Below are 16,833 nucleotides of genomic sequence, written 5' to 3' on the forward strand. Positions count from 1 at the left end.
GGGGGGCTCGGCGAGGACCACGGGGGCTCGGTGAAGGCCATGGGAGATCAGCAAGGACCACGGGAGCTTGGTGAGAACCACGGGAGCTCAGCGAGGACCACAGGGGCTCAGTGAGGACCATGGGGGCTCAGCGAGGACCGCAGGGGCTCAGTGAGGACCACGGGGGCTCAGTGAGGACCATGGGGGCTCAGCAAGGACCATGGCGGCTCGGCGAGGACCATGGGGGCTCGGCAAAGGCCATGGGAGATCAGCAAGGACCACAGGAGATCAGCAAGGATGACGGGAGCTCAGCAAGGACCACAGGGGCTCAGCGAGGACCACAGGGGCTCAGCAAGGACCACGGGGGCTCAGCGAGGACCACAGGGGCTCAGTGAGGACCATGGGGGCTCGGCAAGAACCATGGGGGCTCGGCGAAGGCCATGGGAGATCAGCAAGGACCGCAGGAGATCGGCAAGGATGACGGGAGCTCGGTGAGGACCACAGGGGCTCAGCAAGGACCATGGCGGCTCGGCGAGGACCATGGGAGATCAGCAAGGACCACAGGAGATCAGCAAGGATGACGGGAGCTCAGTGAGGACCACAGGGGCTCAGCAAGGACCACGGGGGCTCAGCGAGGACCACAGGGGCTCAGTGAGGACTATGGGAGCTCAGCAAGGACCACGGGAGCTCAGCGAGGACCACGGGAGATCAGCAAGGACTACGGGAGCTCAGCAAGGACCACGGGGGCTCAGCGAGGACCACAGGGGCTCAGTGAGGACCACGGGAGCTCAGTGAGGACCACAGGAGCTCAGCGAGGACCACAGGAGATCAGCAAGGACCACGGGAGCTCGGTGAGGACCACAGGGGCTCAGCAAGGACCACGGGGGCTCAGCAAGGACCACGGGAGATCAGCAAGGACTACGGGAGCTCAGTGAGGACCACGGGGGCTCAGCAAGGACCACGGGGGCTCAGCAATGACCACGGGGGCTCAGCGAGGACCACGGGGGCTCAGGGAGGACTACGGGGGCTCAGCGAGGACTACGGGGGCTCAGCGAGGACTACGGGAGGCACCAAGCATTCTGGCAGCTGAGGTGCTCTCCGGCTGGGCCCACCAAACGGTTGGCAGCTCTCGGCTGTCGTCCCTGCGTGCCGCAACTCCTCCTCTGCAAAACAGCAATGCCTCCCACCGCCTCCCTGACGCAGAGCAGCGGGCAGCAAACTCCGAGCCGCGTGCTGAGCTAAATATCACATCGCTGCTCGTTGGGGGAACGCTGTCCGTTCTGTGCACGCAGTGGAGCAGGAGCCTTCAGATGAGGAGTTTGTAATCATGGAATTAAAAACTTTCACATTGTGCTTCTGCAAAAGGGAGTGAATCGAAGGGCTGGCAGGAAAACTTGACTCTCACAACTTTTCTTCCCATTGCTTGCTTGATGCCGCTATTGTAATGGCGCTTTTTGCATGCTGTCTTTCTGTAGTGGCCACAAAAAAAGCTAAGAGAAACCAGAACATGCTGTGGCAGGGTGCAATTATAAAATGAGTTTTCCTAGAGGAGCTTTGGATGCTTTGCATGATATATTTGTAGCACATGCAAATTTGCACATAACTAAACACAAATTTAGCAACCTCTGAATTGTCTGGATAGGCTCAAAGTGACTGTTACTTCTAAGCAATGGGACACTCAGCTTAAAGTTGTTAAAAATACTCAATTTCTAGCTGTGGTTGTCCATCAGATATTGCACATTGAGCCTGGCATCGATCTAGGACCAAGTATTTGGAGTTGGCTGTGAAGGAAACGCACTTCAATGTTTGACAAACAAGCCGCTGTGCTTGTTTGAAGCTGGTCAGCAGTTTGGAAGGCTAAAGCAGTCCCAGAATGGGGATTCACGAGCGCAGGTGCAGTGCTCAAAGGTAAGTGACAGATGACATTTATTACGGGGATATAAAAAGGTTACCTAGATGATAGGACTGGTCAAAGCAAAAACTAACACCTTCTGGAAAAAAGTGTTCCAGACTTGTTTTCCAATTTAAATCTCAAACTATTTCAAGCAGCTAAAATAAAATGCAGGGCTGTTAGCATGAAATTTATCTAGGAAAAAATATTTACTGAGAAATCATTAATTTTTTTTCTAATTTATTTTTTCAGTCTTGAAATTTCATCGATATTTAGATTTTGGAAATAAAATTCCAGTAGTTCTACACACTCAATTAAAAGGGTGCGTGTGTACATGTTTACTGTGTTACTATATACATTTTCTATTTTCCTGCACTACTTTACCCCATTTGTTAACCTGAGCCTCATGTGCCAAGGATAATAGGAAAATACTCTTATCAGATAGAATCGTTGATACATTCATGCTCAGGGCTTCTTTGGGATGCTGGTGGGGAACATCCTGATCCTTTAGATGCTGCTGTAGGAAGACCCAGTTGAAACGAGAGTACGTGTTCAATCGAGGGCTGCTCACGGGAGTAAGGATTTGAGTCATCAAAGCCCAAAAGCACTGGTAAGGAGGAGGAAGCTGTTTCATCAAATGCCTGGTGGCAGAAGATATAGATACATAACCCAGACGAACAGGCTGATTTTGTGGATCATATGCACAGCAGTTGTGCTAAATTGGGTGGTGTTATCTGGGAAGCACAACAGAAAAGAGAAGATGCATATGGAAAGCTCTGAAACACAGATGCTCCGGAGCAGGATGTTGGGGTGGGTATATGAAATCACAGAGGTGCAAACAGTGTTCGTTCTCCATCTGAACCCAAAGTGGAGTATCTTAGCATAAAAAAAGTCAGCTTTTTTAGGTGCGGCAGCAGTACGAGTGACGCACGAGCTGGTGACATAGCCACTGCTGAGCCAGGGCAGCTGCTTCGGGGCGGCAGGTTCCCTTGCACCATCCTTGCCGCCCATGTCGGAGGCGGGAAGGGACATTTCAGGCGATTCTCTCCGATGCTCTGGTTTTCGTCTGCTGTGCAGCAAACACAACACACTGCAGAGAGCAGCTCGCACCCCAGCTCAAGGGCTGCTCGCCGTGGCGGGGGTCCACCAGCCCGCTGAGGCCACAGGGCCGGGCGAGCTGTGAATTCCCACCCCAGGGGCACGTCGGATGCTCATATCTTCTACCACGCTTCATCTCGATTGAGGTATGATGAAACGGGGCCTTGAGCCTCAAACATGCCAAGGGGTAATTTGATATAAATGTGCAGCTGCACCCATCTCCTGAAAGGGGGTGAGTTGCACATTTTGCAGTGAGGGTGAGCTAATTGTATGTGCCCGGGCAGTTGCCGCAGCTCAGCTGATGGGTGGTAACTTATTAAACCACAGTAATGTGAGCACTTTGAGTCATGAAACCATACCCAAGGTGCTTGCAGACTCAGGGCCTGAGAACCCATTGCCCTCCCATTCTGTTGCACCGTCATCTCGAGGACAAGGAGAGGGATTGAAAACCTGTGCTGTATAGTCCGATGCAAGATGAAGTTTCCCAAGGGATTCTTAAATTTCTAGCCAGAATTTCAAAGAATTTAATAATGTTTTCTTTTTAAACGATCTTGAATCAAAATATTCATTTGAAGTGGGAATGTTTGAGAAAGAAAGAGTTCTGGAAATTTTCAGCATAAATGCTAATTCTTGTAAAAAAAACATGAAGGGTCATATTCAGGAGGCCTAAATTTCCCCTAAGTCTCTGGGTCTTGTGTTTCTTACTTGCTAGGGATCTCTGCAGGCCTAGAGCTATCCAGAAGGGAACCTGTCCAATTTGTGGGACTGTGGCGGGAGTATTTTTTGAGATGTAATGTACTTTTAATCTGTAGCGCTTGCTATTTTCTTAGAAGCTTGAAGAGAAAATTACTTGCCAAATGCTTTCATTCCCCTGTACTTGGTCATTAGTTTTGTGCGCACATGCATGTGACTAGGGAAAGAGATTGAAATCAGCCTGTTGGGGTTGGGTTTTTTTTTCAGAGCCTTCATGATGCCAACCCTGTCAGCAACACTGATGATGTGAGCTTTGACCTGGAGAGCATAGCTCAGATTCTGGCCCTGGTGAAGTCAACGGGATCTTGCTATTGATCTTCAGACCAGGATTTCAGTGCACTGAGCTGGATGCAAGTGAGGGGTGTAGAGAGTCCTCTGGGAAGTTTTTCTTTTAAATGACTTTTTAATGAAACTGGAGATAAAACCGTTTGTGCTTGGGACTAATGCCCTGCTGAAGGAACTGGAACACGGACCTTGTAATAGGGCGCTCGTGTGTGAGAGCAGATTGAGTGAACTGATAGAAACAGCCATAGAAAGCCAGGGAGTGACCTGCCTAAATGGTTGGAAATAAAGACGCAGCCCCTCGCAGCCGGGGCGAGAGGGGTCTGGGCTGCGGTGGGTGGCTGTCACACCAAAGTGGGGGAAGGCGATGGCACTGATATGAGCTCTGCAAAGCTGGGGGGACCTCAGGGCTGCAGCTGCCTTCACCCAGGTTTCCTCCCCTGGCCTCTCCGCTGCCCACGTATCTCTCCTCCGAGGGGATAACATTAGAAAAATAGCCAAAAGACTCATTTCTCAGGGCTTCTTCAGGCCCCCGTCCCTTCGCTGGGAAGGGTGGTGCCAATGACAGTAGCTACACCCTCACTAGTACCTGTGTGGGGATGCGTGTAACACCTTTGTGTGCATCCCCTCTGTTTGCGTGCTGCCTGCTGTTATGCTCAGCGTTGCCCTGGAGATCACAACATTTTGGCAAACGCCAGCGTGTTCTGCTCCCAGCGGAGCCTTTTTCCCTCTTCCCTTGAGGGAGGGAGTCACACATAAAAGAAAAAGACAGGAGATGTCTGGTGCTGGCCTGACCTCTGTGGGGGTTTTTTTCTCATTTCTAAATTAATTCTAAGCTGAGACATCCCATGCAAAATTTCAACCCAGGGCAGTTGTCTGCATTCACACTAAGAACCAGTGAATAAGTGTATTGAGGTAGCCTTAGTTATAGCTGTGAGAATGATACCAGTGTAACATTTAAAGTGTGAACATAAAATATGGCAAATCAATCAGAGTATGGAACCACACTCGGAAAGTATTCAGCTGATGATGTTCACGATCACATATAAAAAAAAAGAAGAAAAAAAAAAGAGAGAAAAAAAATCACATGTGGAAATTCACTCCTCCAGCCAATGGAAAGAGATACTTTTCTATCTCATGGTCTACAAAATTCCCTCACCTACTACCCAAATCACTGTTAAAAGGAGCTTAATTTATCCCTTTGAAAAAAGAGAAAAAAAAAAAAAGTTTTACAAGCCGTTATTCCTGCTCAGCAATCACACAGACATTAAATCTTATTGCAAAAAGAGGGGGGGAATGCCTCTTCTCAGCATTACAGCTGCAGCTGTTTGACAGAAGTAAGTGACTTCATAAACCCTCCTGATTTGGCAGTAGAAGAGCGGAGTTTTATGCTGTCTGCTGCACAGTCACGGGGGCTGAGAAAGCCCTGCAAAGCAATCTTCACAAATGTTTCACCTCAGTTTATAAATACCTTTGCTTCATGGTGTTAATGCCTCTCTTGCTTTGCTTTCCATTCACCTCCACTGGATCATCTACAAGACCTTTTATTGCTTTAAAGTGATTGATCCCACTGGTCCCACATATTTTTCTTCTTTTTTTTTTTTCTCTTTTCTCAGCGGAAGATACTGCACCTTCACCTTTCCATTGGTTTGTTGGCTTATTATGGTAAAAAGCAGTAAAGATTTAGCAGGCTGTCTTATTCACAGCATAATCAGGCTGTATACCTTCTCATGAAAGAGTCCATAGTTAAGCATGGTATTTTCTCTGTCTCTCTCAAGTGTCTACTTCATAAAGCATTATTTGAAAAGACATTTTCCTGAGCTGTGATGAGAAGAGAGATTTCTGATGGTTGTCTTCTCAGCCTCCACCTTTCTGTATTCATTTTGAGAATATTATTTAAGGATGAATTCCTGTTCCTCCAGAGCAACTTCTGGAGATGTTCCCAGCTCCCATTAACATGACTTTGGTATGAGCGTGGTATGAGAAGGCTATTCAGTACTTTGCAGGAACACCATCTCCACTGGGACGTCTTCACTGATGTAAAGTCAGCAGGAACTCTTGCTACAGTAAAATCTCCAGGATTCACCTTTCAAGTAACCTGTTATTTTTATAGGACCATTACAGCTCATAGGCCTTACTCGTTCCTCGGCCAAGCAGCCTGCTATTTCACACTGCCAGGAGATTTTGCAGGATTTGTCTCAGAGCAGATCGGACCGGGATATACGAATCTGAGGGGAAAACTGCCAATGAACAAATGAGTTTCTCAATGATGGTCTTCAAACACTGGTGGGCTTCATGTAAGTCTCTCTCAAATTCTTGCCCCTCTCTTTGTAAAGCCATATGACTACAGATGTTTCTAAACTCAACGCTATCCTAAAAGCAAAAGCAAAAAGAAGTGAGTGAAAAATTGTGCTCCCCAAGTTTTCTAGGTACGATTTTCTAGGTGGAAACTCCCTAATCATGAATGTTCATCTCTGATTTAGTGGAAAACATCTTCAGTTCTGAGATACATGTAGTGTAACCATTAAATACTGCTGCAAGCTGTCTTGGCAAGAAGCCTTGGGTACCAGTTCCACCGACTCACTTTTAAGGGGCACTTTCTTCCCCAGGCATCAGCAATGTATTGTTTTTTAATTCTGTTTCTACCAGACAGGCCTTCTGTAGCTGTCCTCAGACAATTCAACTCCCCTTACCCCACAGGACCTCAGGGAAATGTTGCATCCAGATGCCTCTGGAGAGCTCCCAGTGGCTCCAGAGGGGACTTTGTGGCAGCAACCCTGGCTGAAGCATCACTTCCATGCAGCATCCCTCGTCTGTGACATTGACTGGGATCACCGGTGAGGCGGGTGACCTCGACAGCTCTGCCGGCTGCACGCTGTGACAAATGGTGAAGAATTCCCAGTCCCTCAGGTGTGGCATGGCCCGCAGCAGGAGAAGTGCTGCTCTGACACCTGCCCCCGCGAGGGAAATGCTCTGCACAGGGCCAACGCATTCCTTAACCCGGCCAAACCAACATCTTATGTTGCAACTTGTGGAAACCCCTGTGTTTAGAAAAAAGCTAAGGGGAGCCAGTTTTCCCCTAAGGACCGGTAGCGCTGCTGGGTGGAGGACCTCGCCTACAGCAGGGGCAACCTTCTGCCTACCATTGAGCTGGGCCAGCATAGGTTTGTGAGACCTGTAAAGGAGTGCACGTCTACTACGCACATTTACACAACTACTAAAAGAAAACATTCCCCTCTACCCCCATCTGCTCCAATCTCTCCCTAATAGAGGGGTAGGAGCAGCTGGTAGAAGCAGAGTTTTAACTTGCAATGGTTCCCCAGCCTGGTTTCCTCTAGGAGAGGGCGGTGTCAGCACAAAGAGAGGAGCATCTGAGTGCTGGGAGTGAGCATCTGGAGGTGAAGAAGACAAGACATCATCTTCTGGCAGCAGGATCAGCTTCTGTCGTCCCCAAATTTATGTGCAAGAGAGGTCTCGGTCACAGCCTATGCCTTTGTGAGGTCTCACGCGCAATGAACACTGCAGGACAAGCTGCAGGGGACGGGGGAACCTTCTCCTGTAGCATGCGGTGCACACCCGATTTTGGCACCTCTCACCTCCTTCACTTGATGTATTTACTCTTCTAGTTAGTAGCAGCCTGTGCTTTTAGCTGAGAGGAAATTGAGTTTTAATGTTATTCTTATAAGCATGAAGGTTCAGACTTATTGTGGGTTTTACCTTTGTTATTAAAAACAACAAAGAAACCAGTTTTAAAAACTCCATTTCACCTAGACAATCCCAGCTTCATAATGGTAACAGCAAAAACGATTTGCAGTTGAAGGATTAAAATGTGGGTTAACATCAAAACCAGTGCTGGATGACTGTCCCACCCAGCAAATAGAAGGCATTCACTATGGAAATACCAAAACTAGCCATCCAACACCATCCTCGGGCCCTTAGGTGTTGTACGGTAGTGGTCGTGGGTCTGCTGTGGGTACGGTGAACTCATTGCTCTGGTACGCCCCTGTGCCGAAAATCCAGGGAGTCCTGAGTCAGGAGGTTAGCTGAAAAGCAGCCTTTTTCACATATATTTCCAAAGTTTCCTTTTTCAGAAAGGTTTTGATGTTTCCTTTGAAGGTCACCTTTCAAATCTGTTCTGTAAAGTTGCCTTAGGTATAAAATCCTTACTCAAATATATTAAAAGGTCAAATAAATTGCACTAAGTAAACAAGCTAGCTTTGCCAGCTTTTGCAGGTGTCCAGCACATGGGAGCTTTAGGATACATGACAGAGAATAAAAACTTGACTTATCTCTCTCTTTTCAGTAAAAGTGGGCAGTAACTAACTGAAGGAAAAGAAAAAGTTTCAGACTAAAAATTCTTTCTGTTTTAACTCAGGAAATAGGGCCCTTGTGAGTTGAACCGATAGAGAGCAAGAGCTCCTGCGGTACTTTGCCACTTAAGAGAAGGTAACAGGAATATTTTCAGTGATTTGATTTTAAGTGTTTTCAATTGCAGGACAGGAGCAGATCATCCCTGCAGCTTTCATTTGTCAAGATCCATACATTTAGACAGATGAGTTCATAAAGAACCTCCCCCAGAATAAAAACAGCATGGCCTACTAGTTTCAAGGCTCTCTAATTTATGGCTTAAAATTTTCCACTGCCCTGGGTCTGTTTCATACAGTTGTCACTCAGTGGTAGGCTGAAGTTTCAGGGTGTTTCTGGTGGCCCAGCTTTTAATTTTGAAACTTAAGATAAAATTAGTAGTAGCCACCAAGTTGCTTTGCGTTTATGAAGAGGCCGCTTTTATAAAGACTTCCTTAGAGAAGACACAAACTGCTTTCTTCCGTCTTTTAATTTACTCTGAGATGCCAACCTGACCCATCAAACAGATTCCTACAGCTGGCTCTTACAGACAGCTGCCTTTTTAGCTCAGGTTTTAGACCCCGGCCTGCTGCCAACCCTCAACATTTTTTTCTTAATCTCCATGCGCCCTGGTAGACAAAATTTCCGCTGAAGGCGGAGCGGCAGCGGCGGTGCCCTGGCCCAGGTGCTGGGTGCTCTCCATCATCGGCGGGCCAAAACACAGGAGTCAGGGCTGGAGGGCCAGAGCCCTGATGTCCATTCCTGGGAATCCAGCGCCTCCACCCCCCCTGACCTATTTTCTATTTTTCCAGTATAAACTCTCAGGATTGCTCAACTTCTGGAGGAATAAAATGGTCATTTTAGAAAACGATTCCTGTGGGCACATGAAAGTCTAAGCCGGAGTTTTTTCCCAGAGGCTCTGCGTATGGTCAGTGGGGAGCAACAGGAACAGTTTATCTGACCCATTTTAGGTGGCTGTTAGAGGATGGACTGAATCTGGAGTGCCTCGTTCTCTCTGATGACCCTAAAGGGAACACGGCTTGAGCAGCTCAGTCTTTGGGAAACCGCTGTGGGGCAGATAAACCCCACCTCAAGTCTGCATCCATCTCTCACCTGCTGTTTTCTAAAACAGTTGCATTTGCAAGGTATCTCCTAGGACATATACCACCGAGAATGGTGGAGTTGTTAATAATTTCTTGTAAAGTTACTATTCCTGTGGAAAGAAAAATCCCCCAAGCCCCTAGTATAGTTCGTTCTGCGGTTTGCTGCTGCAAAGCCTCTCTCTAACACAGCAGGTGCAGGTGCATGTGGAGTGCAGCACTATCATATTAATAAAGTGGAACCGCCTAAGCGTATTTCCTCTGAGCTTCCAGAAAGATCTTGGAGGCAATTCCTCACTTGAAGAACTTCAAATTGTCCATTTGTCAGTATTTAAAAAATATCCACACAAACGAGTACTGATGCCTACAGCTTGCAAATAACTTTATGGAGGGTGAGGCAATTTTTTCCAGGATCACTCTTCATATTAATTACTTTAAAAAATGAACATTCAAAGCTATTAGGTCCAGGAACAACTCCATAATATCAGTGGCTGCAAAATGAAAAATGTGCGTGCTGGCACATTTGTTCAATCCGTGGTGGCGAGCAGGGACTCTGCTGCTGTTTTATGCGAATTCTAATGAAAGCAATTTATTTCGTTTCCGTCACCCCTAAGCCATTATTTATGAATCAGTCTTCAGATCTCTCGCACGAGGAAGAACGAGTCACTTCGGCGCTGAGAACCAACCTCTGATTTGTGTCAGGAAATCAGCAACCAGGAAACAAGCTTATTAGCTACCATTAGAAATGTCATCTAGCAACAGACACCCGTTCCATATTCCTCCCCCAAAATGAGCAAATCCCCCCGGGTGAAGAGCCCTGGGATAACGCCGTGCCGAGCCTGGCTGCACCAGCCCTTGCTGCTCTTCTCCTGAGGAGCGGGACAGGAGCGAGGAGCTGCCGCCCCGACTGCCCTCCTCCGCACCGGAGCACAAGGGCAGGAGAAACTTGCACAGTCAGAAGTTTTTTATTATTATCCCGCCCTGCCAATCTGGCGCCTTTTAAGGACGCTATTTTCTTTCCCCCCTTAAAGAAAATACCATGACTGTTTTGCGAACGGGATGGCTATTTTAACTTCTTAGCGTGATTTATATTCCATTCCCCGCTGGCTGCTGTCGAGGTTGGCCCAGCCCAATCCGCGACACATTTCTGATTTAGTATCGTCCTCGCGACCCCTCGGTAACTTCGGCGCGGGAGGCAGGATGTTATCAAAAAGCCGGAGTAACGCGTAGCTGCACCTGAGCATGGCCAGGGCAAGACGCACGCTGCTATTTCGGGAAGCTTTTGTGCCTTGTATTTTTCCTTTTCAAATGCACTCGCATCGCTGCTTAAAATACAGAATCTCTGTTAAAAGAAAAAAAAAAAAGAAAAAAAAAAAGGCCGTTCTGTTCACCTTGGCAGTGTGTAATTACAGGAGAGGGAAAATGCGGACATTATTACAGGGTGTCTTAATGGAGGCAGAAGGCACGAGGAGTTCGCTTGTGGGTGCGATGGCAGTAAACAGCTGGTGGGTGCCGGGGTCGGGGACAGGGGCAAAGATGCCCCTTGCCCTTCCCCACCTTCACGCAGACCCTTTGGCCCAGCGGCCTCTTTGCAGCTGTGCCGCAGGCAAAATCAGCAGCAACGCGCTTGCTGTCGCTAGCAAAGGATTTGCTTCAAATTCTTGTGAGGGTGTCGCTTTTCATCGGAAATTAACACCCACCTTTTAATTGCTGGGGACTAGCGTTGTCTAACGGGCACTGGGGCGCAGAAGAAAGCGTTGTTCCCAGTACCAACCGGGGATGAGCTATTTCAGTGTTGTCCTTCCAATCCTTCAATCTGTTTTTTTCTTCAAGCCTATGTGTATCTGTTTTGGGACCATTTTACAGAGTGATTTTTTGGACCCGTTCAACTGATAAACCAATACAGAGAACATAATCCAATAAAAGGAAAAGAAGGAACAAGCCCAAACCAAATGGAAAACAGGAAAGTCAGGACTGTCAGGAAGGAACTGAAAGAGGCATAACCATAGCAATAAATGAGAAGTATCAAATACTGACTACTAGCATGAGTGAGTGTCTCTGAGACATAAACCCAGAGCTTTCCTTCAAAAACAGTGAGTGGAAGGAACATGTTACCAAGGGCTGCCATTTTGAAGGGACTTTGGCCAACTCATTGGCTTAGAGCTTATTTTTAAGGGCTTGTTCATCTGAATTTATGGACAGGTTGTAATATAAATGGATCCCTTGGAATCCAATTTATTTCAAAATCAAATCTGCAGCAGTGAAACTACTCGCAATTAAAGGGGTCGGTTATCCGTGACGCAGGTTCTGAGGAAAGCGAGTGCAGAATTTATGTAACCTCATTGTAGAAGGGAAGGGGGAGAAAGTCCCAGAGCTCAGCAGGTCATGATAATGGGTTTTCAGTGGAAAAAGGACCTAACTCAGCTTCAAATAGAATAGGAAAATCAGAATCCAAAGTACACTGTATTCCCAGTGGTATCTAAACACATGCTTTCATACAAGTAGATATTAAAGTAGTTCTGGGAAAGCAGAGGAATAAAATAAAACCTTCATTGAAGTGGCTGTATTTCATCAAGCTAGCATTTGTTTGTAAAAAAAACCCAAATGTCATTAGCCTTGTTTATTTTAAATTACGAGCCAATGAAGAAGTCTTACTGGAAAATTGGTATTGCAGAAGTCCAACCTGTCTCTGTACTCTCATTTTTGAAGAATAATGTCTAACATTTTCATTTTATTTTTAACACACTCTTTTTACGTCATGCATAGCTTCCAGTATCGCTCCTTCCACCTCTAGGTGTATTTATCCCTAGTGGACTCTTAGATGGATATTCCTGGAGACTGAATATATTTGGACCCAGATGTTCAAAGGTTGCTTCTGATTCTTGGTGACTGAGTTTATGAGTATCTTGACTTGAGATAGCTTGGATTTGATTTTTAGCAAATTGTGAACAATCACAAAGCCAGCTGGACTCAGTACATTGATCTAGCACACATGAAAACAGTATCTTGCAATACCTCAAATTCATCACCAAGATACTGAGAAACCAGAAGTCATAGTAAAAATTTGTTCACAAATATTCATCCACCAGATGAGACTTTAAGTGGTTACATCTTTGCTGGCTTCAGTATTCCCCAGCTTCCCACATTGTGCTGGTCTGTGCTGGGAAGATTGGCATAAAAGAGCAGATTCTAGTTTTAGCTCAGCTGGCCCAGCAACTGGTGTCTGCTACTAATGGGGTTTCTGTGGCATGCACCTTTGGTCCTAAAAATTGGATACGAACTGCCCATGAATTGCAAGCCCCTACCTAGGCTTTTTCTCAGATTTCTTCCTGGGGTAACCATCGTATTTATAGGAAAATCGAGGATTTTTTCAGGTATGCGTTCATTGGGTCTGCTATGTTAGATATACAGTGTGTCAGTCTGGAGCAGCCGTGGGCTCTGTGGGTCAGTCAAGTTTCACTTGCAGGGTACCAGTCATCTCTGCATCTGGTGTTCTTTTTCGGCTCTTTTAGAACTGGAGAATAGCTTTATAATTTAAGACTTTATGTGCCTTTATAGAAATTTACACATACAACGCTGGCTTCTGAAAAAGCCCTAAATAATCTTTCCAGGCTCCTCAGCATGTCAGTAAGCCTTCATTCTGCCAAAAAGTGTTTTTATCCCCCGAACCCCTGTGATGCAGCTACACTGAACTGTCAGTAGCCTTCTGTTTTGCAGGCTGTAGGCTTAAATTACTTAACTGGAAATTAATGTAAATGAAACTCTTCCAGTGCTCATGGCAAGACCCAGCACGTGCAGTTATGGGTGCAGTCCACTGCCCTTCTGCCAAAAGCCAGAGGTAGGTGTACCTCTGCTCTCTCTTACTTACTTTTGGGAGGAGAGGAAGAGGATGCTGCTGTAGGAGAGGGAGCAGGAGAGTCTCTTCTACCTGTACAAGCCGGGAAGTCGCTTCCACTAGTCGGGACATCTTGCTGCGCAGAGCCGTCTCTCGAAGGGTCCCACGCCTCACCAGCCGCTCTGGGCTGGGAGGAGACGGGTCTCCGCTGTCTTCTCCCTCCTTATGGCTTTTCCCTGCGGCTTTTCTCTCTTCCTCCGGCTCCTGAGCCCCACCAGGCTCGCTCATCTCCGTCTCCTCTCCCGGGCTGCGCCAAACTGGGCCAGACCCACCGGTGCCGGAGGTTTTGGTGTGGGAAGGCTGCGGGGGGCTGCGGGGAGGATGGGGGGCTGCGGCAGCCCGGAGGGTGCGGAGAGCCCCAGCCTGGTGCCCGATGGACACAAGCAGAGAGGTCGGACCGGCCATCGGTGTTCCCACATCCCTCGCAGCCTTTAAAACCCTATTTGGCCCCTTCCCTCCCTTTTATCTCCGGCCCCGCGGTGGGTGGCCACCCAGCCCACCCGCCTCTCCAGCCCACCCCGGGGCTGGCATCGGCAGGTTGAAACCTGGGGGTCACCGGGGAGGGACGGGTGGGTGGGTGCAGGGCTCGGGACCGCCGAGCCTCTGGCACCAGGCGGTGTAAATCCTCCCGTGGTCCCTGCCGGGAGCGGGCTTGCCAAGGCTGGCCCGTTCGAGGGGGTGGGATGCTCGTGGAGTCAGGCCCCCAGAGGCTGCGTTATAAAGCTCGGCGCTGAAGGATTTTACAACGTGTTTCAATACGCAATTTAAAAGGAGAGCAAGGGCCAGGAGCGAACCCTTTCGTTCCGAAGCCCTCTCAGTTTCAGGGATGTCCGGCGCGGATCTGGTCGATGCTCCTGCATCCCGCAGCGGGTGCCTCCCGGTGGCACCCACAGCAAGAGGCAGACACCCCTGGAAATGTCCAGGCGGGTCCAGCCGTCAGGGTTTCCACCCAAAAGCTACGGCGGCTGCTAAGTCAAAACTTCTCAGCCTACCCTCAGTTTCATTACTAATATTATTATTATTATTATTATTATTAATAATAATCACAACCCCAAAATGCATCAAACGCATCCAAACCTGCCAAGCTGACAGTACTGTGTTTGGAGCATGGAAAAAAGAAAAAAAAAAAAATCTCAAGTAGGAAAACAGTGGGTTGGAAACGGGAAGGCTGAATGAGCCCCACCTGAAATAACTCCAAAAAAAGGCATTTCTGGCTTTGGCAAGTGAGCAAGAAGGATCCTATATGTTTTTGTATATGGTTCCCAGAGGATTTAAAACTGTAAGATTTGATGCTAAACCTATTTCTGTGCTGTGAAACCAGGGACAGCTGTACAAATATTTGCTGTTTTTAATTAAACCTAACATTGCTACTTCCTTCATTTAAGTTAGGTCAAAGGACTGGCAATTTTATGCTTTGATAGATGAAGAAAAACAGTGGTGGGTGCTGTGTTTTAGAAATATGGTATAAAATAAGAAGTCTGAGGGAAAAGGCCTCAGAGGCTATAATAGCTCTAGCCTTGTGCTTTCTTCTCAGAGATGTTTTCCTTGTCAAATATTTCGCCTTACCCATATAGCAACTGTTTCTACTGTAATTCTGCTCATTATTTTTCCTTGAAAGACTTTTATCTAAACTTTCCACTTGCTCCCTAGTTAAACTTGAGGTGGCATTCTCTCGGCTTTATATTCTTTATCAATGTAGAAAAATCTGCTTTCTTAGGGGGAAATGAGGACGGTCGTGCCTGGTCCCTCCCTCTTTGGCCCCCCCCCCCCCCCCCCATTGCCTCAGTCACTCGCAGAACATCTCTCAGCGATCCCCTCTGGAGAAGCGCTGGTCTGCCTCCTGCTCCTCAGAGCAGGGCTGTGCTGTCACCATCCCTTCCGAAAGCAGGCGTATCCATCCCATCCGCGATAAACGAGAGATAAACTGTCGGTTCAGAGACCCGTTTTTTGGTCACACAGCAAAGACCAAAGAGCACCGAGCTTGGCAGGGGGAGTTCTCGTTTGGGGTCCACAGCTGGTCTGCTGCTTGTACTGGGGTAAATCCCTCAGGGTTCCACTATGGGAAATGAGGATAACGATGCTGACTCCTGTGGTGATGTGTTTGGGACCCATACACTAAAAGAGCCGGGTATTAGAGATCCTTGGGCTTTTAGAAGAGGGCAAAGGAGACTTGTAATTAAGCAGGAATTTCCCCCAAATTACCTTTTTGACAAAAATTCTGGACTCATGAACATGCACTGCCTGTTGGAGAACATCCATTTTCATCAGTTTTTGTTTAAAAATGAGGAAAAAATGTTCAGAAAGTCAGAATAATGCATTTAAACACGTAAGCATATATTTTAAAGCGTGGGGGGTTTAATGCAATTTTTTTCGGTCTGCTTTTAAACTAAGGTATAGACAAAAGGCACCAAGGAGGAGTAAGATAAGTGTTTTGCTTGTGTTGATCCACATTTTGTGTTTTGGGTTGGTTTAGATTTTAATTTACAAAAATTTTTGAGATTTCAACTTTTCATCCTCAGTGAAAAATCTCAGATTTTCTGTGGGAAAATAAAGGCCTATTTCTTCCCCTTTGGTACCTATAATGGAAAGAATGGAGGGATTGTCCCCTCTGCGTAGTTTGTTATTTCTGCTTTTAAAATGACATGTCTCACTGTGCTAAGTTAATTTAGTATTATAGGTTTTAAAGTTCTTCAGTAAGTTCTCAGTAAAGTTCTTTGTTATTGTTATCAATGTTAGCACTATATTACTGCTACCAGCAGTTTTATTGTTGCTGCTGTGATGCTGATCGTTAGTATTGAATTTAAAAGAAAAAAGCCTTTTTCCTAAAGGTGTAAACCTCATCCATCAGTTGATAGACATCTGTCAGCAGACAGACCTCTGTTCCTTCCTATAGGGGACTGTCAGAGTAGCCTGGCATCAGCGCAGGACCTGTGCCAGGCACTCAAACCGAACTGCAAATGAGGCAAAAGAGGTAAGAAGTGGGTACAGGAGTGTGGAGAAGAACACACAGATTTGCAGTTTATCAGCTTGCTCACTTTCTAAGTGCTAGAGATTTGGTCTTCTTAGGTGGTCTGAAGTTTTGGGGTGGATTAACATTTTATAAAACTTTTTTTTTCTACAAAAACATAAAAACCTCCAAACCCTCTAACAAATCCTTATCAGGAATTTTCTTAGAGAAATATTATATGTGGACAATTGCAAAAATGAGAAGTGGAAGTCTGTCTTTATTTCCAACATCTGCCTCCCTATCTGCTCATTGTTTATCTATGTACCATGTGGAGCCCTGAAGATACTGAGTCATCGGTCAAGTAGAGAGTAAACCAAGAGGAGATATATCACGACTTAACGCTAAAGAAACCATATGCTGTGACATCTACCTTCGTTACCGCTAGTACCTCTCACCTCATAACTAAAATCACAGCCGAAGGGGTCTGTTAACTGTTTTTAACAGCGTTCTTGTGTGCATCCATAAATCCAGACGTTCTCTTCCT

The 16,833-nt window shown here is 46.8% G+C and overlaps 1 protein-coding gene across 1 annotated transcript; it reads right to left on the reverse strand.

Annotated features, from left to right (window-relative positions):
- Positions 1–6,169: 6,169 nt before the first annotated feature.
- DLEU7 (deleted in lymphocytic leukemia 7) lies at positions 6,170–13,747 on the reverse strand. Its single transcript, XM_049815685.1, has 2 exons — positions 13,316–13,747; positions 6,170–6,376 (listed from the first exon to the last, which is right to left on the reverse strand). The coding sequence occupies exons 1-2, from the start codon at positions 13,745–13,747 to the stop codon at positions 6,170–6,172; spliced, it is 639 nt and encodes a 212-aa protein (XP_049671642.1).
- Positions 13,748–16,833: the final 3,086 nt, after the last annotated feature.

This window comes from Accipiter gentilis, chromosome 13, assembly GCF_929443795.1.
Source record: "Accipiter gentilis chromosome 13, bAccGen1.1, whole genome shotgun sequence".
In the NCBI taxonomy this organism is placed as follows: Eukaryota; Metazoa; Chordata; class Aves; order Accipitriformes; family Accipitridae; genus Astur; species Astur gentilis.